The following is a 22,501-nucleotide window of genomic DNA, read 5'->3' as shown; positions in this document are numbered from 1 at the left end:
ATTCTCTTTTTAAAGTAAAGCGTTCCACCTCACTTCCAAAAGAAAGCCTTTTTCTCCTTCTTTTTTGGACTCGCCAAAGTGACTTTTTCCCTTCCCGTTTCCTTTGCGTGATCGCAGTAAAAAAGGGTTAAGTGCTCAGTTAAAATACACAGTGTATAATTTTATAGCTTTTTCCCAACGGAGCTCCTGGTGCCGGTGTCCAGACGACAATGCGAGAGCAGCAGCGCAGCGCACAGATCAGTTTCATTCTTTGTCAGTTGTGAATAGGGGCGGAGGAAGCAAACTCATTAGAATCCTATAAAAAGAAAGTATCCGAGATCATAAAACAGCCGGCTACAGGACTAAGCGCTCACTCGCAGCCAGACTGAGGCACAGTGGAGACCTCTTGTCAAGTTTCTGTCTGACCCTCAGAGCATCGGCATTTTAACAGTTTAGGTTCATACAAAAAAAATAATTTTTTTTACTCGTGCACCTGGCTCCCCGTGTTTGTTTGTGTCGTTGCTTTTAAAAGAATCTTCAATGGCAGTCCTTTAAATTATTTGACCTTTTCAGGACCAGAAACTTGGCATCATCATCATCATCACCACTGTGTGTACTGCAGTCTGACAAGCGTGACGCATGGACACTGCCAGGGCGCACACGTCTCATTGAGAAACTTATTTTTCTTTTCTACTAAATTATTTTTTTCCTTTTTCCATATATTTCAGTATTTTTTGAGGATGGTCGTCTCTGCTTGGAATAGATATTGTGTTGTAGTGTTTCTCGTCACTGCGCTCAGGACTGGGACATCCCAGGTATCAGAGGCGCGCCCGAAGGCGAATTCCATCAAACCCGGTCAGTTGGAAGAAATACCGACACCGGCAACCAACCGATCTGCAACAGTCACCAAGAAACACAACATCCAGGTAACTTCAGTTATTTCACTGTCTGAGAAAATATCAGCGGAGATGTCAGAGCACTTTTTGCCCTGTATTACTAAGAAGACAGTTTATGAAATGCAACAAAAACAATCGTAATAGCAAAAACTTTTCTTCCACGAGTTCCCCTTTTCCAATTTATGATTGCTGAGTGGGAAACATTTTCCTTTGCACAATTAAAGGGTAAAATAGTAATATACACCTTCAGAAAGCTGCGTCATGTGTGGATCGTTATTGGAAATTGGGAGGATTGGACCCCTCATAAATCCTAATTGCCTTTCAAACCTGACGCCACAGTCGGGTGCAGCACACTTCCACAGTAAATCATTAATGCCGTCAGAAAAGTGAGAAAAAGTTAACACTTGGGGTAATTTTCTGTCTGGATCCGCGTGTCATTAAAGCGGTCCAGGCGCTTGCTGGGATTATGAGATTCTGTGGGGCCACTCTTACCAACCACTTTATACCCATTCAAAGGGGTATCGATCCCCACTGTTTCAACAAAGTGCCGCATTTCTGTAGAGAGTGCTTGTGAGAGCAAATATGAGATTAAAAAAAACTGTGAACATCTAAACCTGTGGATTGGCCAGGAAAATTCACAATCCAACAAATAATAATTCCTGAGAGGTGGATGTTTAAATCAGCTTGGAAGGCAGGCGTGTATGTATAAAATAAGCATAGCAGATAGTGTGCGAGCAGTAGATGGCACTGCCACATCTCCAGGACACCCCTCCCCCCAGTGGTCTCACCTGCTTCGTTTGCATTTGGCCTGTACACCTTGCCTTTTTTTGATCGTCTTGCATATCAGTGAAATGCTTAGTTTTGAAAAAGGAGGCATCGAGCTGATACAGAAGAATTATGGAAAAGCTGCAGTGCCAGACCACAATTTTGAGCGCCTGCTTACTTTCATGCCTTTGCAATGGTTTGGAAGATTGGACCGAGGGAAAACAATATGTGTGTGCAGAAACCACCACACTGTTACAAAAGTATAATGTCATGGTGTGGTGGGTCCAAACCAGGATGGCTAATATCATTTATGAGGTTTTCCAGAGTGGTAAAGAAACAGCCGCAGCTCGGCCTTAGCGAAGACTTGTGGCTCGACGATAGTGAGTGAGCTGCACTGTCCTTCTGCCTCTCATCATGCAGTGGCTATCTGTAAATAGCTGTATTATATAGTGTAATAAATCAAAGTCTTATTTGTGTTTCAGTAAAAATGTCCTGCACAATTAATTTAGAAGAGAACAACAGGATGCAGTTTTTGCAAGTTTTTTGGGGTAAATCTGCAATATCTGTACCTTAGCTTGCACAATTACACACACACACACACACACACACACACACACACACACACACACACACACACACACACACACACACACACACACACACACACAAAATCTCCATTATTGAGGCTTTTGGCATCCTATATTTCCATCTTTGAGGTGCCTCTCTACTTTCATATGTCAGTTTAGCACTCGGGTGAAGATTGGGGAAAAGGGCATGTGTCGGCTCAAGTTTTCTTTTGGCGTCAGTTTTAGGAGGAGACTTTGGCGCTGTTGTGTTATGAATGCATTGTAATACTGCTGAGTTTGCCACAACTGGTGAGGATAGTTAGCAAATTAGTGTTTGTGAAAGTTATGTGAAAGACAATCTGAACAATTTACCACTGTATCCATTTTTATTTTAAAATGCAGTTTTTCTTTAGTACTTCAGTTCACTTTTACATAGTTTAATACAGCTGTTTGGGGATCTGAAACTCACTCAAGGTTAACAATTATTCTGAAAATTACCAGGAATCTCCCCAAACGTTGGTTTTACATCACTTTGTAGAAGATTACTGGAATACAATGAGTGGCTGTAGCAGGAAACCAGGGTGTAATTTAGTTTTGTACCCATCAGATGATGGATATAAGAAATGTTGGTCAAAGCTTTTGGGTTAAAGGAAGCATTTGATAACGTAATGTGCTTTGATTTCCTGTAGCTGCTGACAAAGGTTGATGATAAGGGTGACATTAATCACGCACAAACCAGGAAAGGCGTTAGGAATTCCTGCGTGTACAGACGGGGCAAACAGCTGAGTGTTTTCCTTTTGTCTCGTCCCTTACACGTCAGCCTGACTGGAGTAAAACCGACAAAGCCAAAACCTCCAAGACCTTGACAGCCAGTGTTCGTGGGTGGCACTCTGGGCTTCTTGGAAGGGAACCAACAGAAATGGATAGCACGGGCAGGCAGCGCGCACCACTGTAACCTCTGAACCCACAAGGGAACCAACACTCTGGCGGCATTCGTGCATAACGTGCCTGTAAAACGGCAGCCGGTCAGTCGGCCTTAACTAGTTGCTTTATTGAATTCACCAGAGGGTTTACTTTTAACAAGCAATCTCCTGAGACTCTCTCTATTAAAATGTAGCCTTTCACCCCGAGCCAAAAATGATTGTTCAAGAATCCTAATGAGCTGAGAAAGAGAGAAAAGATGTGACTGCTTATGTGTGTTTTAGTCTTCAGTTCTGCAGGTTTTCCAGCATGTGGGTCCCTCGGGTACCATGAGGCCCTTGAGCCGGAACCATTAGGGTTCTTGTGTGGAGACCACCTTAACTGTAACTCGACTTGTTAATGAGAGAAGAGACCCTGTGCACCTCTTATTTCACAAGATTACACCTTTTAAAGCAGCATACCTCCCAGATTACTATCGAGCACTTTTTCGCTTTCCCCCGATAGCCTTTGAAGACACCGCTCGCGTACAGTGACTGTGAGCCTTGCTATGGGTGCAATGACTAAGATCAACTCAGAATGTATACTTAACTTAAGGAAGGCCTAGTTTTTAGAGACTCTGGATCCTACTGCTCAAAGGGATATGGTTATAAACACATGTGTTTTGAGTGATGAAAGAGGCCGAGTTGTGTCTGAGGACATGGTTTGTATGAGTGACTTGTGTGCAGTCTTCCCTATGTTATCTGATAGCGGCCGTCTGTGCTTTCAGGGCAAATGAAGTTTGTTTATTCAGTGACATCGTTTGTTTGACTCTTTAAGGCCGCTGCCACTCATTAACACCATTCACTGCCTCAGGTTATGAGCTGGAGCTCTGAAGGAGCACAAAAAGCAAAGAGGGCGGATGCCTAAGACAGTGCTTTAGCTTTGTTGCAACTTTTTTTTTTGTTCCAGGCAAAATAAGTGGAAGGAAATAACGCTAATTTCTTTAACTTAGTGTGTTTAAAAACTGTAAAAGATGCTAAAAATGATTTGGGTGGCAGAGGGATGTTATAGTCAATAGTTACATGAAAAAGAGAGACTTCACTAATGTCATGGTTCATAAAGGTGATCTTTGCCATTTGCAGCAGACTGCAGTTCTGCCTTATGTTTTATTAGTGTTTGCATTGGAGGTCAATATCACCGTTCCATTCAGCAGTGAGGTTTACAAGTGCTCCAAATGAAGCAATAAAATACATCATTTCTCCATGCCCTCATGTGCTATCTGATCTGATCTTAGAAAATGTTCAAAGTAGATGAAGAATTCAATTCACTTCTTTTTTTCTAATATACAGTTTTTGGCAAGTTTGAGCTTCATCGTCCAGATCACAAGAATAAAAACACAAGTCTGGGGGAACAATTGTAGCAATTTTATTAAAAAAAACAAAAACAAAAACAAACAAAAAACAAACAAACCTGTCAGCTGATGTTGGCCCATTATTTTGTTGGCCCATCCAACCTCTTGTCTGTTATTCTCTCACATTACCTTTGAGGGTTTTTTTTTTGCTTTTTTGTCAGTTGATCATAAAGAGCTGGAGTCTAAGGGCTTAAATTACCCTTCTGTTATGTTGTTCCACTGCTGCTTTCCAGCGTTCATACTGGTTCTTGGTTCTGCCTAGGTTCTAGACATAGAGGAGAGGAGACATTCTTGGTGTTATTTTTTTTTTATGCATTACCGGGCTCTTCCGTTGAATTATATCAGCACTTTGGAATGACTGTAGAGAGGTAAATAGGGGATCCAAAGACTGGCAGAGAGGGTTCAAAGCCCTGTATATCCTGCAGTAAATCCCTTGGAGATTGTTGCTCCCGCACATTTAAGGTTCCTCTTCAAAGCCGTAGAGCTTTACCAGCACGAGAGCAACACGAGACAGGGCCGGGGGCTTCCCTTATTGCCCTCCGTCTGTCTCTTCCTTTATCGTCTCACCAGCATACCATGAGAGGCTGCACAGTACAGAGTGCTCAACCCACTTCCTATGCAGGATCCAAGGCTCTTCTTTTATGTTGCTAGGCTGTCTAAGGAAAAATAAGGGAGCAACAGGGGAAAAAAAGCGATTTGAGATTAATAAGATGCATCCCAAAATGAAACCCTGTCCCTCAGATGTTGCAAAAGAGGCGTTTTAAAACATGACAAGATAAGGCAAGTTTATCAGCTGTGATTTAGGGGGCCGGCCTCGTATCATTGGGTTTCAAAGGATTGTCTTGCAGTTTGAGACATGATGGAAGAGGTGAGCCCCATTCCCACAGTGCCCCGTGTACTGTGATCGATGCAAACCTGCTAGCTCAGAAAGACAGATAGGTTTGAATGCAGGTAGTATGAAGTACTGCTGCACGTCTGGATCCATTTGTCTTCTTTAGATAACCAGAATTTTTTTCTTGTCAGGAGAGAAAAAGAAAACTTGAACTTCTGTTCAGTCCACATTTCCAGCAAATTCTTTTCTTGAGAGTCCACGGCAATGTCCGTATTTCTTTAAAAGAGGAGCTAGCAGAGAAACTGAACTCCACAGTTGAGCGGGAAAGTTTATTTCTCATTATAACAGCAGTAGTTTGTAAAAACCTGGGAGGAACAGTTTGGGGTTGTTTGTTTTGAGGAATCAATGCCGACTTAATGTGCGTTAAATAGAGAGGTGAAGCCAGGAGGTTATTAGTTCGGCTTAGTACAAAGACTGGGAGCTGGGAAAAGTCCATACTGTGTTTATTAATGAGCTTCAGAAGTGCTGACAGGGCGGGTTCGTATCTTAACAATCGATGAGGTGAAATTTTCAGCGTTTCCTCCTGCTTACGCACAAATATGACCTCTCCACATCCTGACAGCAGTTCTTAACCTTGTAGTAATTAAGAAATTTTGGGAATCCATAAAGCACCAAGGATTTGTTGCTTTCATCAGCAATGTTAATCATTTGCATTATGGGAATCTGTCATAATGATAGATGAGCGTTCAGCTGAATATTTCAGCTCATTTTTCTACGGCTACATCATTGCATCCATGTGTTTCCAGTCTGAGAAAGTCAGCATGGCAAACCTCCAGCAAGTCTAATCTTGTTCACTTTCTGAAGCTAAAGCACATGAGTAACAACTTTTAATGTGCTGAAATATTGATATTGTCGATAGCTGATTTAAACATGTGGTGTACATCGACGTCTGGAACGGCGCCCGCTCTTTTGGGGATGGTAGACCTCTCTGTACTGACCTTCATACCCCCAAAAGGAGTTTGTTATATTTACTGCGGCTGTAATGATTTTACTCTGATTTAAACCTCTTTTATGTTCACTCACATGTTGACTCTTCCATGTTTGTCAGTGGTAAACCAAATAAATCAAATCTGTCAATGCAGTGCCAGGGAAATGTGGATGTTGTGTTGGCAGCGGAGCGCCACCAAAACATCGTGTGCTTATGTCAGTCTTCAGCGAACGTGATTAATAGTAGATTCCATTTGATCTTAGCTTTGGTGTTATGCGTGAATAGGTGTTCTGTTGTGCAAATATGTGGTCCACTTCATATCTTAGCTTATCCTCCAAATTAAACCGAATGGTTGGAAATAAAAGAATGATGTGCAGAAACACAGTGACCTGAACTTTCTTTTTCGTGTGTGTGTGTGTGTGTGTGTGTGTGTGTGTGTGTGTGTGTGTGTGTGTGTGTGTGTGTGTGCGCGCGTCCCCTCAGATGTGGATGTGAGCCTTTCCTGCAGCTGTTTAAAATGTCCCCCTGCGTTGATGAGTTCGGCTCAAATTCGTGACATTATTCCATTTGTCAGCAAAGTTCTTTGATTTGTGTTACAATTTGCACCAAACTCCTTTGCTCCTGCTCCAAGTCTAATGACAATGGGACTTGCATGTGTATGGAATTATATCAAGACAGTGGTTCCAATAAAGAGAGTCTCATGTCGGTGTACACGCTTGTTATCAGAAGACTGAGCTTGGGTTTAATTGCACTTCTCACTGCTACGGATAGTTAGTTTTATGCCTTCTTTGTGTGGTCCCTTCATTAGGGAAAAGACGTAAAAGCTCTTGTGTACTTGGCTACATAATATTTCTCAGGCTTTTGGTGTAAAAACAAGAAATGCTAAAGCAAAAACAAAGGCAAATGAACTGTAAAGGAGCGTGATTGGCTACCGAAATGTAGCCCCATTAAGCCTGTGAACAGTTAGGGAATACTGAGAGAAACTGAAGTGGTTTGCCTTGGTTTGGTCATTTTAATAGCTGTATTGTTTGCCCACGGAAAAAAAAAAAAAAAGAAACATTCAGTAATAGACGAGTTAATCCCTACAGCATATTTTCCCCTTAAACTTGGTATAGAAGGACCGCAGCCTGTAGTAATTTCACCCAAAACAAACAATCTACAAACAACAAACTGAACAATATGTTTGACCACATACCCCCACTGGTATCTAGCCATTTACTTGGATACTCTTGGGTTAATTTGCTAAGGTTTTGGGTCTTTTGGGCCACCCAGTAATTACAAAGAAAGTGAGCGGAATTTAGCTTCGGCTTGCAAAACAATAACACATGTTTTTAAACTTACTTTTCAGAAATATGAATTTGCTGTATTTCAATCAAAATCCAGCTAGAATTCTTTATTCAGAAAGTTGAATTAACAACTGGAGGAACCAGAGAAATAAGCGACACAAAGTGGGTGGGTGACATGTTAAACTAATCTCAACTCTGAGGTGACTAGCAATGGGAAATGCTGCTGATTAGCTCATGAGAGGGTGGAAAATATGCAAGAGGCTTACCTACCAACCAGACACTGGCATGTACATTAGCAAGAAGCTGTAACACAGCGAATAAACACAACTCCTGGGCTTCAGTTCGCTCTTTCCTAGGTCCTGTATTTGGTCCAAACGAAACTTTGTTGAACAGCTTAAATCAATAATTTTGCAAAGTAATTGAAGACCCAGCTGCAGATTAGAAAGAACAGACCTACCACCTTTGCAGGGGTGGATCAGGTGTTCTTGTTATCAGGGGTCTCTGCAAAGACCCCTGGATGTAACGTGAAATTCATTTGGCTTGACTGTTTTAGCTTGCTGCAGCCGTGACTTTTGGAAAGGTATAGGAAAGGTATCGCAATACTTTGAGCAAAAAACTATCAGCTTTAACGCTTTTAAACAGTGATGCCATGTGCACCACAGCACTCTGTAGACATCCAGAGGGTGATGACATGTGGGAGACACAAAATCTTTACAAGAAAATATATGCCATGTTAAATTAAAAATAAAGGGTGGAGATAACAGATTAGTTTACCATCTCAAGATGTTCCAGTGGCCCAGTAAAAAGAGGTATAAAATGAGTTCGGATGCTGACAGGATCAGTGTTGCCAAGGGAACCGCATGCCCAATGGGTACTCTCTGACTCTGGCCTGATGTGCGCCTTTCTAAAGAAGAAAATAACGACCCTGCAGATGCAATTAAGGGAATTGTGTTTACACTGCAGCCATATGTGCATGTGCTTTATATTGCTTGATGTCACTTAGGCAAATACATCAAAGTCAAATAACAAAAGGCAGCATTTTCTGTTTATTTTTTCATAAAATGTGTTTTAAGAACTTGCGAGCACTTTTAATGTGCTTTTAACATAACTGAAGTAAGTGGGTATTTAACCTGCAACTGAACTGGCATCAGCATAGCTCAAACTGCACCAGGGAGCATTTCAATTAAACACGTCGCCTCACCAATGGAAGTTATGTGAGGCATGGTTTTTAGATCGGGCTGTCCACGGCAATCATTCAAAATTCTGCTGCCAGGAAGTCACGCAACATAACAGGTTCTTTCATAAACTGGGTAGACAGATATTTGGACATAACATCTTCTCTCTCTATCCAGGTGTACCCTTGCAGCAATGACAAGGAGTGCAGCGTGGGCAGCTACTGCCACAGCCCTCAACAGGCTCCTTCTCGTTGCCTCACCTGTCGCAGGAGGAAGAAGCGCTGTCATCGAGATGCTATGTGCTGCCCTGGCAACCGCTGCAGTAACTGTACGAATACACACACACACACACACACACACACACACACACACACACACACACACACACACACACACACACGTGCATGATTGTAGCGCATTTCAGTTTCAATTACGTTATGACTGCAGGGCACTATCGTGAAAATTCGATTTCTGGTTTTATTCAAATGTTCTTGAAAAAGCGGGTCTTAGTTATAGAGCCAATCTATTTAAATAATGTTGAACACATGCTTTCAGACAGAACCCTGAACTATAGCTGAACTGTATTCAATTGAGGCCCAGAGGTTAAGAATCAGTGGTCACATGTTTTAGTGTGAATAGCGTGAATGTGTGCAGAGGCTGCGCTGAAACTGCTCTTTGTTTAAAATCAACATAGCTCACTAACACATATAGGAGTTCTTTGCATTATGCACTGAAAGCATCCATTTAAGAGACCTTTCACAGAGGCTAATGTGCTCAGCTTTAACAGTCTGTGCCATGTTTTCCTGAAAAACTAAGCAGCATTGGCGTTTTCGTTAACTATATATGTTTCTCCTGTTTTTACAGTCATTTGTGTCCCCATCTCTGAGAGCGTGATCTCGCCTCACATCTCACCATTAGATGAACATATCAAGCTCTCCTCCAAAGACCACGGCTGGAAGGGTGGGAAGAATGGAAAGGGACAGGCCAAGCATTCTCTAAAAGGTGAGATCTGACAGCAAAGCATGTCCAGTATGAACCGAGTGATATCAAGACATTATCTTTTATCATCATTACTTTCCCTCTAATGTTAGATTTGCTCTGTCCCTTTCCTATCCTGGTCTGGCTGAATTGTTTTCTTGTCAACTTTAAGAAACCCGTAAAGTACTCATGGGTATTGCAGTGCACCAAAATATGCCCCTCATTTCCCCTCTGCCCATGTGTCTGTGTCTCAATCTAAGCGTGGAGATCCCAGAAGGAAAGAAAAAACACAATGCCTTTGCTGTTTCTGCACTTACTTAAATCCATACAAACAGTCTCATTGATAGGACACCTTCCATGATACACCAGTTTTATCCACAAAATGCAACTTTGGCATAATTAAGGCAAATAACTCACAGAGACCTGTTCTTAGCAGTCATGTCACCTGATTTAAGCCAAGTAATGGACTATCAATATAGTAATCTGTTTAATAAGACACTTAAATTACTACACTATAAATACGCCCTCAAGGCTCCAATGCTAAAATGATTGTGGAAATAAGAGCACTACTTAAATCTGCCATAAATGAGGCCATTTGGTTTTACTTGTACTTGACTCACCCGCTCTCCTTACACATTATTACATTATAATAGGCTGGTGCAGGTTGCCACTTGAATAAACTCAACCCAGAAACTCAGTGATGTTAAACCAGTGGAAAACAGTCTGACTTAGCAGTCCATCACACTGATGGAATAATGGAATAACTAGTCAGCAAAGTGGGGTTTGTCAGGGAAACAGGATGACTGGATTGGATGATAATGCGGCTTCTGGTAAGCTGTGCCACAGGCCTGCAAGTAAAAGTGTTTCAATTCTAGTGATTGTTGATTTATAAAGATTCAGTCAGGCAAGTGTGTTAGATATATACAGAGTCATGTGAAAAAATTAGGACAGCCTATGAAAGAGCGTTTAAAAAAAAGCATATTTAGACATATGGAAATTATTATTATATAGAATCAGTCAGCTGTTGATATCTTTTGTTTAATTAGCAAAACATGGCTGCTTTTCGCTGTTGACCTGCAATTTAAAAACAGTATTAAACATTAATATGTGAACATGCTTTTTTTTTGGTTTATGTTTTTCCAAGTGCAAATATGCCAGTTTAATGCAAAGTTTGCATTTTATTGTTTGTCGGTTTATCACTGGTCATATATTTTTATTGCTTTCTTCCTCTAGGTCACGAGGGTGACCCATGCTTGCGTTCTTCCGATTGCTCGGACGGCTACTGCTGCGCCCGCCATTTCTGGACAAAAATCTGCAAACCGGTGCTGAGGCAGGGAGAAGTGTGCACCAAGCAGAGGAAGAAAGGCACTCACGGCTTGGAACTCTTCCAGCGCTGTGACTGTGCCAAGGGCCTCTCCTGCAAGGTGTGGAAAGACGCCACCTCTTCGTCCAAGTCCAGACTCCACATGTGCCAGAAGATCTGAAGCAGAAGGCAGCTGTTGTCGGCTTAAAGGCCTCCGTCTCCATGTGTGAGGGGATTTTTTTTTTTAAGGATGGGTTGTGGCGGTACTGAAAAGAAGGAAAAGACAGAGACTGACAAGAGACAGAACAGATGCGGCTTCAGGCTCGCTATTCTGCAAACGGAGGGCAAATGGGAATGCTTTAATGTGTTCTCTGTGAGTGGTCCATCCCTGCACCCCACATAACAACCACGCACCCTCACACACACGCACACACACAAACACACACAAACACACTCACGGTTTTGAGAGATTAGTGAGCTTATAGGATGCTATCCCCCCCCAAAGAAAAACCAACATTTTACACATTCTTGTGAATATCAGGGAACCGCAGAGTTTGTCAGCTGATGCTGTGATAGGTGTGGACTTTTTGTAGATAGCAGCAACAGTCATAGCAGTCTTTCCTTAAACCTCCAGCTTATGATATTCGAAGCCGAAGGACTATTAACACAAAAGCCATATTTTTACTGAATAGTACATGCTCTACCAAACTCTGAAGTCAGTTAGCTTTAAATAATGTCGCATGTGACACTCATAGGATCAGAATTTTGGCATGTTATACTGTCTGTTTGCCAACTTTAGTACTTATTTTAAGATCGAACCCAGCTTTTGCTACGCAAAGCATTTACAACCAGCAACAATGTCCAAAGAACAAATATACATTCCCTGATGTGTGTGTGTGCGCCTCTTACACCAAAGACAGAAAGAACATTTGCTTTGGAATGATGAGTTTCGTCTGGGGCAATCGCTTGTCACCCTATTTTTAGCCACAAGAAGAGAGATAAAGTATTGTATTCATTGTGGGAATCTTGTTTGATGTAGGATACAGCTGTAATCTATTGTGATACAACTGTGCGTGTTAAAACTGTTTGCACTGAGGTAGTCCTTTGCTGCAGACTTGGTGGTTTCAATACCGGAATGGTTCTGCTTTTCAAATCATACAAACGGGATTCAGGGATATGTTGGAATCGCAATTTTTCCCTTTAGAAAGCAAAATGCTCCACAAATCTGATGTTTTTAAAGAGAACTGCAGTTAAAACGAATGGCTTGTTGATGGCACACAGCCCTCTTTAGTTTTCTGCTTTTAAAATACGACTGGATACTTTCTTTTGATGAAATATTGAGTTTTATGGTGTAATGGATGTGAAGCAATGCTTTTTCTCCCCTGGTGTCAGTGCTTTAAATAACCACTCATTACCTACAAATCAATATAACATTTGCCTCCTTTCGCTTTAAGACATTTTTTAGAGCATCAAGTACATATATTTTGTAACCATTAAAATACCAATAAGCTCTAATATTGTAAATAGACTGGAAGCAAAGCAAATGTATTTAAGAACCAATGTATATCATGTACATATAATAACAAAGGAATCCTAAAAGTTATAGCAAAATGATCTAGGTGAGAAGAGTAATGTCAGAAGAAACAAGCACAGTTGGATAGACTGAAATCGATTAAAGTTGTGGGTGTAGATAAGGGGTAAAGGCTTAGATAGCATGGACTGATATCACAAACTGAATGCATCAAAAGGATGGTTCCTAAAATAGGGAGCATCAAAATCCAAAATGTGTTGTGTAAATTGTGTGTAAATGGTTTCAAGATTTGCATCCAACGAAATGATGTTTCTGTGAATTCACTGCATTGATCTGTTTCATGTATTTACAAAGATGAATTAATAAAAGAATGTATTTTGTATTCCTAGTACACGGGCCTTGTTTTTGCTTATCGTGTTGCTTCTTATGCTGAATTCTTACAATGACAACAGGAAATTAAACACCGTATAATGCATTTTGATAGCTAAAAAAAAACCCCTTTCCCTGAGGGGTTGGGACAGCCAACGGATATTTGATCTGGCAAAGATGCTGAATGCACTTCCTGACATGACCCTCAAATTTATTCAGGCTTTGCCCCTGAAAATCTTACTTTAGATATTAAAGGTGTGGACATTATTTTATTTGTTATAAATAAAAGCAAAGTTATGTGTGTTAAATAAATGGTCTTTCAAATATCTTCATGCATAAACCTTTGAAATGTTTGCTTTGTTACACTGATAGCAATCTTTGGATGGGGTGAGTTTTGGCATGTCGTCACCTCTTATATAATTTGAAACCAACCTATTACAAATGCAAACAAAAAAAATAAGTTTTAAGTCTTATCAATTTAATAGTGACTACCAAGATATACCGAAAATAAAAACTAATCTAGGAAATTAAAAAAGGAAATTTATTGGTGCAAAACTAGAACATAACCAAAACACAGTTGCAGAAATTTCTTGCTAAACTGTTACAGCTTTACAGTAAGATATATTTCTTTACAACGTTTTAATTGAATTAGAAGACTATATTTAAGGCTTTAAAAATATTTTCAATATGAAAAAAGTTTATTTACAGTTATCTGAAAAAGAAAGTTTTCACAGGACTTGCAGTCATCTTAAAAACTGTCATGGTTTGCTGTGTGGCAGGCAGGAGAAGGACCCAAGATGCAGACTCACAGACACGGGGATAAACTCAAAAAACACAGCTTTATTGCTGGCCACGAGAAGTAATACAAAATAACCTAAAACTGGGAAAACTAAAGCATGAGCTGTACAAGGAACCGAACCACGGGGAGAATTACACACAACATGAGGGAGAACGCGACGCCGAACAGAGGGAGACTCAGACAGAAATACACAGAGGGTAAACGAGGAAAGTGGGCACACACGGGGAACACAGGTGACACTGATAATCATAACGAGACAGGGCGGGGTGAACTGAACATGACATGTACAGGCACAGAGGTTCAGACAGGAGGAGAGAGAGCACGGGGAAAACACAGACATAACGGGCTGGGGAAACATGAAACAACCACAAAGGGAGACGAGGGCTCATAAATACATAGAGGGGCACACAGGGGGGAGAGAGCCATGAAGGGAAAACACTTAGGGAACAACACAACAGGGCAACTCAGAAAACATGGCCTAAATAAGGAACGAAATACAAAAATACAAGGAACTAAGAATACTGGGCCCACATGGCCCAGGACCATGACATCACCCTACCCCTAAAGGGCTGGCTCCCGACAGCCCAAACCCGAAAAACAAAACAAAAACAGAAAACAACCCACCCAGGGCGGGAGGCGGGGGACCAGGACGGAGGGACCAGAACGGGAAACAAAACAAACAGAAAACACAGGAGCACATGACCATAGTCCAAATAAAGTTCAGGGGGCCGACCCAGAGCCCACAGGCACAAGAGTTCACGGGTCACACGGTCGGGGGGCCGACCAGGCGGGTGGCACAGGTGACAGAGCTGGTCCGGAGGCCGGCCGCGCGGAAGGCAGCGGCGGCGGCGAAGGAGACGACGGAGCAGTTCAGGGGGCCGGCCGCGCCGAAGGCAGCGGCGGCTCTCCAGTCTCAGGCGTGCTGGCCGTGGCCTGGTGGGCACAGGACCAGACGAGGCAGGACCAGACGGTGGCGATGCGGGGGCCGGACCAGGCGTCGCTGCAGAGGCTGGGGCCGGACCCGGCGAGGATAACGACGCGGATGAAGCTGGACCAGGCGAAGCACAGGCTGAGGCTGGAGCTGCAGCAGACGAAGACTCGGAGGCTGGAGCTGCAGCAGACGAAGACTCGGAGGCTGGAGCTGCAGCAGACGAAGACTCGGAGGCTGGAGCTGCAGCAGACGAAGCACAGGCTGAAGCTGCAGCTGACGAAGCACAGGCTGAAGCTGCAGCTGACGAAGCACAGGCTGAAGCTGCAGCTGACGAAGACTCGGAGGCTGAAGCTGCAGCTGACGAAGCACAGGCTGAAGCTGCAGCTGACGAAGCACAGGCTGAAGCTGCAGCTGACGAAGCACAGGCTGAAGCTGGACCAGGAGGAGCAGAAGCAGAAGGTGGCTGGGTGGGCTCCTCGGGCCCTCCAGCTGACGTGACGCGAAGCGGTGGCGTCGCCGCAGGGTGCCAGATAGGCACACCTGGGAGTCCAACAGCAGACGCAGGACAACAGTTATGAAGGCCCCTGGCTGGACTAGGAGCTGAGGAAACACAGGCTGCTGAGGCACAAACCCAGAGAGAGAGAGAGCAGGTAAAAAACAGTCCATAGGGCTTAACAGCTTAACACAAGAAACCATGAAGTGGACAGTGGTAGGGACCACCAGTTCTGAGCCAGCAATCATTAGGTTCCCAAAGTCTACATCAGTCCGAAGGGGCTCAGAGGTTACTAGCCCAGTCTGTGTAGTCCTAGGAGAGGTCAACATAAGCTGGTTGGACTCAACCGGTGGTAGTGTGCGGCTCAGAGGAGCTGGTTCGACCATACGGAAAACAAGGACCGCCACTCGATCCACAAAAACAAAGCTTAGATCACCAGGAGCTGACTCCTGGAAAAACAGTAAATACACAGATATGGACCTAACCAATGGCACCGTGGTAGCATGACTGTGGTGTGTTGGATGGACGTGTTTGTTGGAACCCGTACCCGCAGTGATCTGTGGCTGCAGAGTGTTAACCCTATTGAGTGGAGAGACAGATACAGGTGAAACGGTACGTGAACCATTAACTGAAGCAGGTGACGCTTCAGGCTGAGAGAGGGTGGTTACGACATTGTTCGGGGCCAAAAGCCTATCTAGTGACGAGTTCATAGAGGCAGGAGAAAATGGTGTCACATAAATCCTGACCCCAGCTTCCATCTCCTGAGTGGTGGTTATGGTGCTGGAGCAAAACAGTTCAGAACCACCTGGTTTGTTATCTATGGGGAGACAGGAGACGTGTTGCGACATTACAGTGTCCTGGTCACCATGATCTGCTGTTATGTGTGCATCTTGGTAACATGCTAGGGGTTCATGACCAGTGTTCACAGTCTCTGGTTCGTGAAAAGCAAGTGTAGCTGGGCACACCGGAGCACTAGCTATGCTTTCGTTGCCTTCATTCAGTGACTGATGGAGGAGCAGGGCCGGCTCAGGAGGGAAGAGAGAAACCACAGGCAACTCAGATTTAGTTGGAACTGCAGACACGGAAAGAGACACCAAAGGAAACACCTCCCTACTGCTATTAAAACCAAAGGCGGTGGGAAACCTTGTCAGTCTGTGAATCGAGTCTGTGGTCCCTGCCGGGTTGAATGAAGCGGGAGCGGAACTGTCTCTGGCCTGCGGCTCGGTGAACGGCTCATTGCTAGCCACCTCACCGGCTAAGTCCGTAGCCTCCTCACATGCCTTCTGCTCAGAGGTAACTTGGAGCGACTGGACAGTTTCACTCACCTCCGAGCGTCGGGCGATGCGGTGGCGACGCGAACGCCGTTTTCTTTTGGCCGTGGGCCCCGTAGACGTGGGAGATGGAGGCTCCTGAGGCGTCGCAGCGGCTGAGGAGGCGGTAGTTAGCGGAGTGGCAGGCAGAAGTCCCAGGCAACTCCGGGGGCCCCCAAGGGCTAGCCGTGTCCCGCGGAAAACCTCATCGTAGGGGGGAGCGAGCCATGGCTCCTCTCGTAGCTCTTCCTCCGGTTGCGCGCATACGGCGCGCTGCCGCTCCTCGAGGTCGGAATCCGCGCCCCCCACAGCCACCTCGTGTTGCTCAGTGGAGGGCAGAACGGGCCGTGGCGGTGCGCGACAGCGGCGGGAACGCCGTTTCCTCTTAGGGGCGGCCGTGGGCTCAGCCTGGCCTTCCGTGGCGACCGGCTCCTCGCCCTCAGACCACATCCGTGCCAGGCAGGAAGCAGGAGACGAGTAGCCCGATCGCGGCGGCGAGGGGGGGTGGTCAGTCTGTGGTGGAACAGCTGACGAGAGCTCCTCCTCGGTGATAAGCTAGGGCTTCCAACGGAGCTCGTCCTCCCGATACGCCCGTAACACCTGCTGCCGCTCCTCTTCACCGAAGTCGCTGGCCTCTGGCATCTCCGTGCGCCACGTAGTGTAGACAGGCGGTGGCGGAGATGTAGAAGCCGATGAGAAGCGAACAGGCGGCGTAACGGTGGTGAGCCCCATGGTCCCGATCCTGACCGTTTCTGGTTCTTTCTGGGACAGCTGCCCCGGACGGATGCCCACGGCGGACACAAGAAAGTCCCGGATGTGGGGGCGCAGCGCGCCGAATAGCCACGGGAGCCCGGACACCATCCGCTGAAGACGGACGGCTACGGTCTCCCGGTATTCGCCTCGAGGTAGCGTCGCCCATTCCTCACAGTGGTATTCCACCGTGTAGACCAAGTCGTCCTGGAGGTCCGCGGAGGGGTTGTGAGCTTCTGGGTCCAGTTCGGGGTCGCGTTCTTCTGTCATGGTTTGCTGTGTGGCAGGCAGGAGAAGGACCCAAGATGCAGACTCACAGACACGGGGATAAACTCAAAAAACACAGCTTTATTGCTGGCCACGAGAAGTAATACAAAATAACCTAAAACTGGGAAAACTAAAGCATGAGCTGTACAAGGAACCGAACCACGGGGAGAATTACACACAACATGAGGGAGAACGCGACGCCGAACAGAGGGAGACTCAGACAGAAATACACAGAGGGTAAACGAGGAAAGTGGGCACACACGGGGAACACAGGTGACACTGATAATCATAACGAGACAGGGCGGGGTGAACTGAACATGACATGTACAGGCACAGAGGTTCAGACAGGAGGAGAGAGAGCACGGGGAAAACACAGACATAACGGGCTGGGGAAACATGAAACAACCACAAAGGGAGACGAGGGCTCATAAATACATAGAGGGCACACAGGGGGGAGAGAGCCATGAAGGGAAAACACTTAGGGAACAACACAACAGGGCAACTCAGAAAACATGGCCTAAATAAGGAACGAAATACAAAAATACAAGGAACTAAGAATACTGGGCCCACATGGCCCAGGACCATGACAAAAACAAAGAAACAAAAAATAACGACAGCTGATAATCAAATGTACTTTATTAATTGATCTTTATTAATTGATCATCAGCAAGTTTGGACACCTCTATGAATTCATATGTTTTGGCATTTTGCTAGCTTGTAGCATTCAGAACAGCAAATACAATGTCATGGCTTTCTTAGGAGAGGAAATCCCAGCTGATGAGAAGTAGCTTTAATTCTTAGAGCATACTCCAGGAATTAAAGGTGCTGCGCTCCAGTAGTTTAAATGATATCTAACAGACTCCAGTTTGTTCATGTAAATGGAGAGTCGTCTTCATACACTAAGGTACTTATGGAGTTCCACAGGGTTCCATACTAGGACCAAATCTGTTTACATTACACATGCTTCCCTTGGGCATTAACTTTCAAAAACATAGCATAGCATTTTACTGCTATGCAGACCATACCTAGTCGCATCTATCAATGAAGCCAGACGACACTCATCAATTAGTTAAACAGCAGGAATGTCTTAAAGACATAAAAACCTGGATGACGTCTAATTTCTGGCTTAAAAATTTAGATGAAACTGAAGATGTATTTGACCCTAAAATCTTAGAAATGTGATGTCCAACCAGATACTTACTTTAAATGGCATTACCAGATTCCCCACACGAACACTGTAGGGAATCTTGGAGTCTTTCTTGACCAGGATACAAGTTAAAAAGAATATGTAGGACTGCTTTCTTGCATTTGCACAACATCTCTAAAATGAGAAATATCCTGTCTCAAAGTAACTCTGAAAAACTGGTTCACACATTTATTACTTATAAGCTGGACTATTATCACTTTGTCCTAAATGCTGCGTACTGACAGTTTGGATTTGTGAGACAGACACCCTCTCTATTTTCAAGATTAGTCTTAACACTTTCCTTTTTGAGAAAGCATATAGTTAGGAGCTGGATTGGCCCCTAACTAAACAGTCCCCTAATTATACTGCATTAGGTCTAGGCTGCTGGGGGTTTGCCATGATGCACAGAGTATTTCTTCTTCCTTTACCTGTTTTCACTCTGTATGTTTTATACACCACTTGGTTTAATCAATAGTTATTATTAATTTCTGGCTGTCTTCCTCGGCATGTCTTTGTCCTGTCTTCCTCCCTTCACCCCCAACAGGTCACAGCAGATGGCAGCTGCCTCTCCTTGAGCCTTGGTTCTGCCAGAGGTTTCATCCTGTTAAAAGGAAGTTTTTCCTTCCCACTGTCCCCCAGTGTTTGCTCAAAGCGGGTCTTTTGATTGTTGGGGGTTTCTCTGTATTATTTTAGGGGTTTTTTGTTTTTGTTTTTTTAACCTTACAAAGGGATTTAAGATGACTGTCTTTGTGATCTGGTGCTATATAAATACACTTGAATTGTATGTAAATAAATTGAAAGGTCAGACCTATTCAATACCATCTATACATCCATCCGTTAAAAACAATAAAAAGATCTGGAATGGGTTGCCGGCAAGAATTCTCTTCTCCCTAAACGTAATGTAGCAGAACAACTTTAGTTTGCAATAGTTGCTTCTGACCAAACCACAAGACTTCTGGAACAATATCCTGTGGGCGAACAAAACCAAAGTTGAGATGTTTGACCATAATGCACAGCGCCATGTTTGGTGAAAGCAAAACAAAGCATATCAGCACAAACACCTTATACCAACTGTCAACCATTGTGGTGGAGAGGTCATAATTTGGGCTTGTTTTGTAGCCACAAGATCTGGGCACCTTGCAGTCATTGTCTTGATCATGAGCTCTTCTGTATTCAAAAGGTTTCTAGAGTCAAATGTGAGGCCATTTGATATCTAAAGCTTGGTTGAATTAAGGCTGTGCAATAGTGATCCAAATCACAGCAGCAAATCTACAACAGAATGGCTGAAAAACAAAGAATCAAGGTGTTGCAATGACCTGGTCAAAGTCAAAACCACAGTCTGAGTGAAATGAATGAATAAATAAATGCCCACAAACCTCAGTGAAGTGAAGCAATGTTATAAAATGAAGAATTGGTCAAAATTCCTCCATAACAAACTGAAAGACTGATAAACTAGTTATTGAAGTTAAAGGTGGTTCTAAAAACTATTGTATCACAGGGTGTACTTACTTTCTGACATGATGGGATAGCGTGTTAGGAAGACTTTCTGTGAACGTGCTATGAAAGTGACTACAGTTGTCTTTTATGAGTAAAACCTGTCCTGTACAAGCACCACTGTGCTTTTTTCAGAAGTACAAATAAGACTTCTTAAAAGCCATTATAGGCTGATGCTTTGCAGATGTTAACTCTAGACAAAAGTCTTTGATATGCTCAAAGAAATACAGTAAAAATGCGCAGCATATGTTTGATTACATCAAGCCAACATCTTTATAGCATGTTCTGTGTACACAAGGGTTAAAAAGAGATATAGAAAATAATACTGACATTTCTAGATGCGATCACTGTTTTTACCACTTCAAAGTGCCAACATGTGATGAAAGCTCTTTAAGAGGCTACTTTGAAACAATACTCACAATTTCGAGAACATAATTGTACAATCCTTTTTGACCGTTCCCAAGCAACATGTTTTTTCCATCATCTCTAACAGGAGATGTAGACTTTGCAAAACTTCAAATGCAGCAGCATCATTTTGGAGCTATTGTTCTTTTCCGTATGCCTCATTAAGTCTAAAATGCACTTCTACTTACTAGCCAGGGGACTTTTTTCATTTTTCAAAATGACTTACAAAAATGTTAAAAAGCCTGATGTCAGAGGTGTTGAAAACTGTCTTAACAATAATCCCATGCAAACTAGTTGGAGGGTTTTGTTCAAGTTGTTACAGACAGTTTGAACCAGATGTTAGGTTCACGTGGCCCTATGAAAGTTGTGCTGCAATATATCAACTACAATATTATTTGTGATTTACAAGTGTTGTGCAGTAAATTTCCCAGTACTACTGTCAGTATCCATTTACACTAAAATGCAGTCCTCAATCCAAGATAAATGCTTCTTCTCATATTTATTCAGTAAAAATTCATAAACATCTGGTCCGTGTGCGTAATTGTAAATTAGCTGCTGAACTTTATTAGTCTTCTTTGAAAATTAATAAATAATATTCAGTCATGTACAGTTTTTCCCTCAGTCATTAGCTGTGGAAACATTTGGGAGTGACCAGTTATGTAAATGTGTTAACCAGATGTTCACTATGCATATTTTTTTGAAGTAAAAAAAAAAGTGTAGAATCTCAAAGGTATTCTTGCTGTCTTCTTCTGCTGTTATAACTTTCAGTATTATTCTTATAATAACAATAAAAATTATTTAAACTTTAGCTTAAAAAAACTAAAAACCTTTCCATAATATGTGCCCATTTTTATGGATATTTGACTACATTTTTCAATTTAAGATGGTAACACACACCGCAACTCATTTTCTCACATTTCTTGAAAGTAAAAAGCAGCAGCGTATTCAGCACCAACCCTGTGCATCGCCCTTTCCAAAGTTTGTGCTTTCAATATAGCGAGTGTCCAGTCCCTTTTTTTCCACATGTGCTTTTGATGGAATGTAATAACTCAGCCCTACCTTTGCCTTTGTTTGGATAAGGTTTCTGTTTGCTGAAATACTGGATACATTTTTTGAAAATATAAACAGCAAAGAAAATCTCTACAGACGCTGGAAAGGGTAAATTCAGGGTGACTTGAGACTTCAAATCTCCATGGAAAGAAGAGGTAGATGCAAAACGAAAGCTCTTTTCTCCAGTTCCAGGCCACCCACAGGCTCTGGAGTCTCCAAAAACCTGCTAATGAGAGAGTGACTGTCACTGGGTCTGCACTTTCCAGTGTGTGTCAGCAAAAATTACAAATGAAGGCGTTTACGCAGACAGGTTTGACTACCCATAAGGTTGGCAGCTAGAAAAAATATGCTAAATGATTCAGTGGAAGGCTTTGATTTTGTGCCCGTGTTTGCACCATGTAAATCACAAATGTAATTTGGGTTGGTATGGCTCATATCATTCTCTGTGGCAGAGAAATAAAGTCTTCTCAAGCAAGCAGACCTCATGACTTGATCACACAGCCTTCTGCATCACACTTACATGGAGCTGAAAAAAAAATGACGATGCTCCAGTGATTTTTATTTGTCTCTTCTGTCTCTGTCTTGGTCTTTTATCATTTGCATATCCTCACCATGAAAACAAATATGTTGTCAGCTAAGGGAAAAATTCCCAGAAAACCAGGTTGAACCACTAAAAAACCCTTTGTGTCACTGGGTCTTATTGTGAGTTCTCTTTTATTCCAGTCTGCACGAGACCAGAAGTTAAGGAATTAACTTAAATCCTGCAATTAGAAGTTGATTAAAGCTTTAATAGTATGCAGGGAATAGTAGGCAGCATATGCAGTAAAATACATTTTA

General features: G+C 43.2%; 1 protein-coding gene across 1 annotated transcript; it reads left to right on the top strand.

Annotated features, from left to right (window-relative positions):
- Nucleotides 1-285: 285 nt before the first annotated feature.
- dkk2 (dickkopf WNT signaling pathway inhibitor 2) lies at nucleotides 286-12,998 on the top strand. Its single transcript, XM_082537418.1, has 4 exons — nucleotides 286-905; nucleotides 8,976-9,126; nucleotides 9,663-9,800; nucleotides 11,010-12,998. Exons 1-4 carry the CDS (start codon nucleotides 720-722, stop codon nucleotides 11,258-11,260), a joined length of 726 nt encoding a protein of 241 aa, XP_082393544.1. The 5' UTR covers nucleotides 286-719; the 3' UTR covers nucleotides 11,261-12,998.
- Nucleotides 12,999-22,501: the final 9,503 nt, after the last annotated feature.

The sequence above is a fragment of the Aulonocara stuartgranti genome (assembly GCF_965226115.1).
Source record: "Aulonocara stuartgranti genome assembly, chromosome: 6".
In the NCBI taxonomy this organism is placed as follows: domain Eukaryota; kingdom Metazoa; phylum Chordata; class Actinopteri; order Cichliformes; family Cichlidae; genus Aulonocara; species Aulonocara stuartgranti.
Note: the sequence above shows the minus strand (reverse complement) of the source record. Positions and strands in the feature narration are given on the sequence as shown.

Excerpts from the sequence above, each read along its gene's own strand:
- dkk2 (XM_082537418.1), top strand. The coding sequence starts at position 720 with ATGGTCGTCTCTGCTTGGAATAGATATTGTGTTGTAGTGTTTCTCGTC. Across the intron at positions 906-8,975 it reads CCAAGAAACACAACATCCAG|GTGTACCCTTGCAGCAATGA; the intron begins GTAACTTCAGTT and ends CTCTCTATCCAG. Across the intron at positions 9,127-9,662 it reads TGGCAACCGCTGCAGTAACT|TCATTTGTGTCCCCATCTCT; the intron begins GTACGAATACAC and ends CTGTTTTTACAG.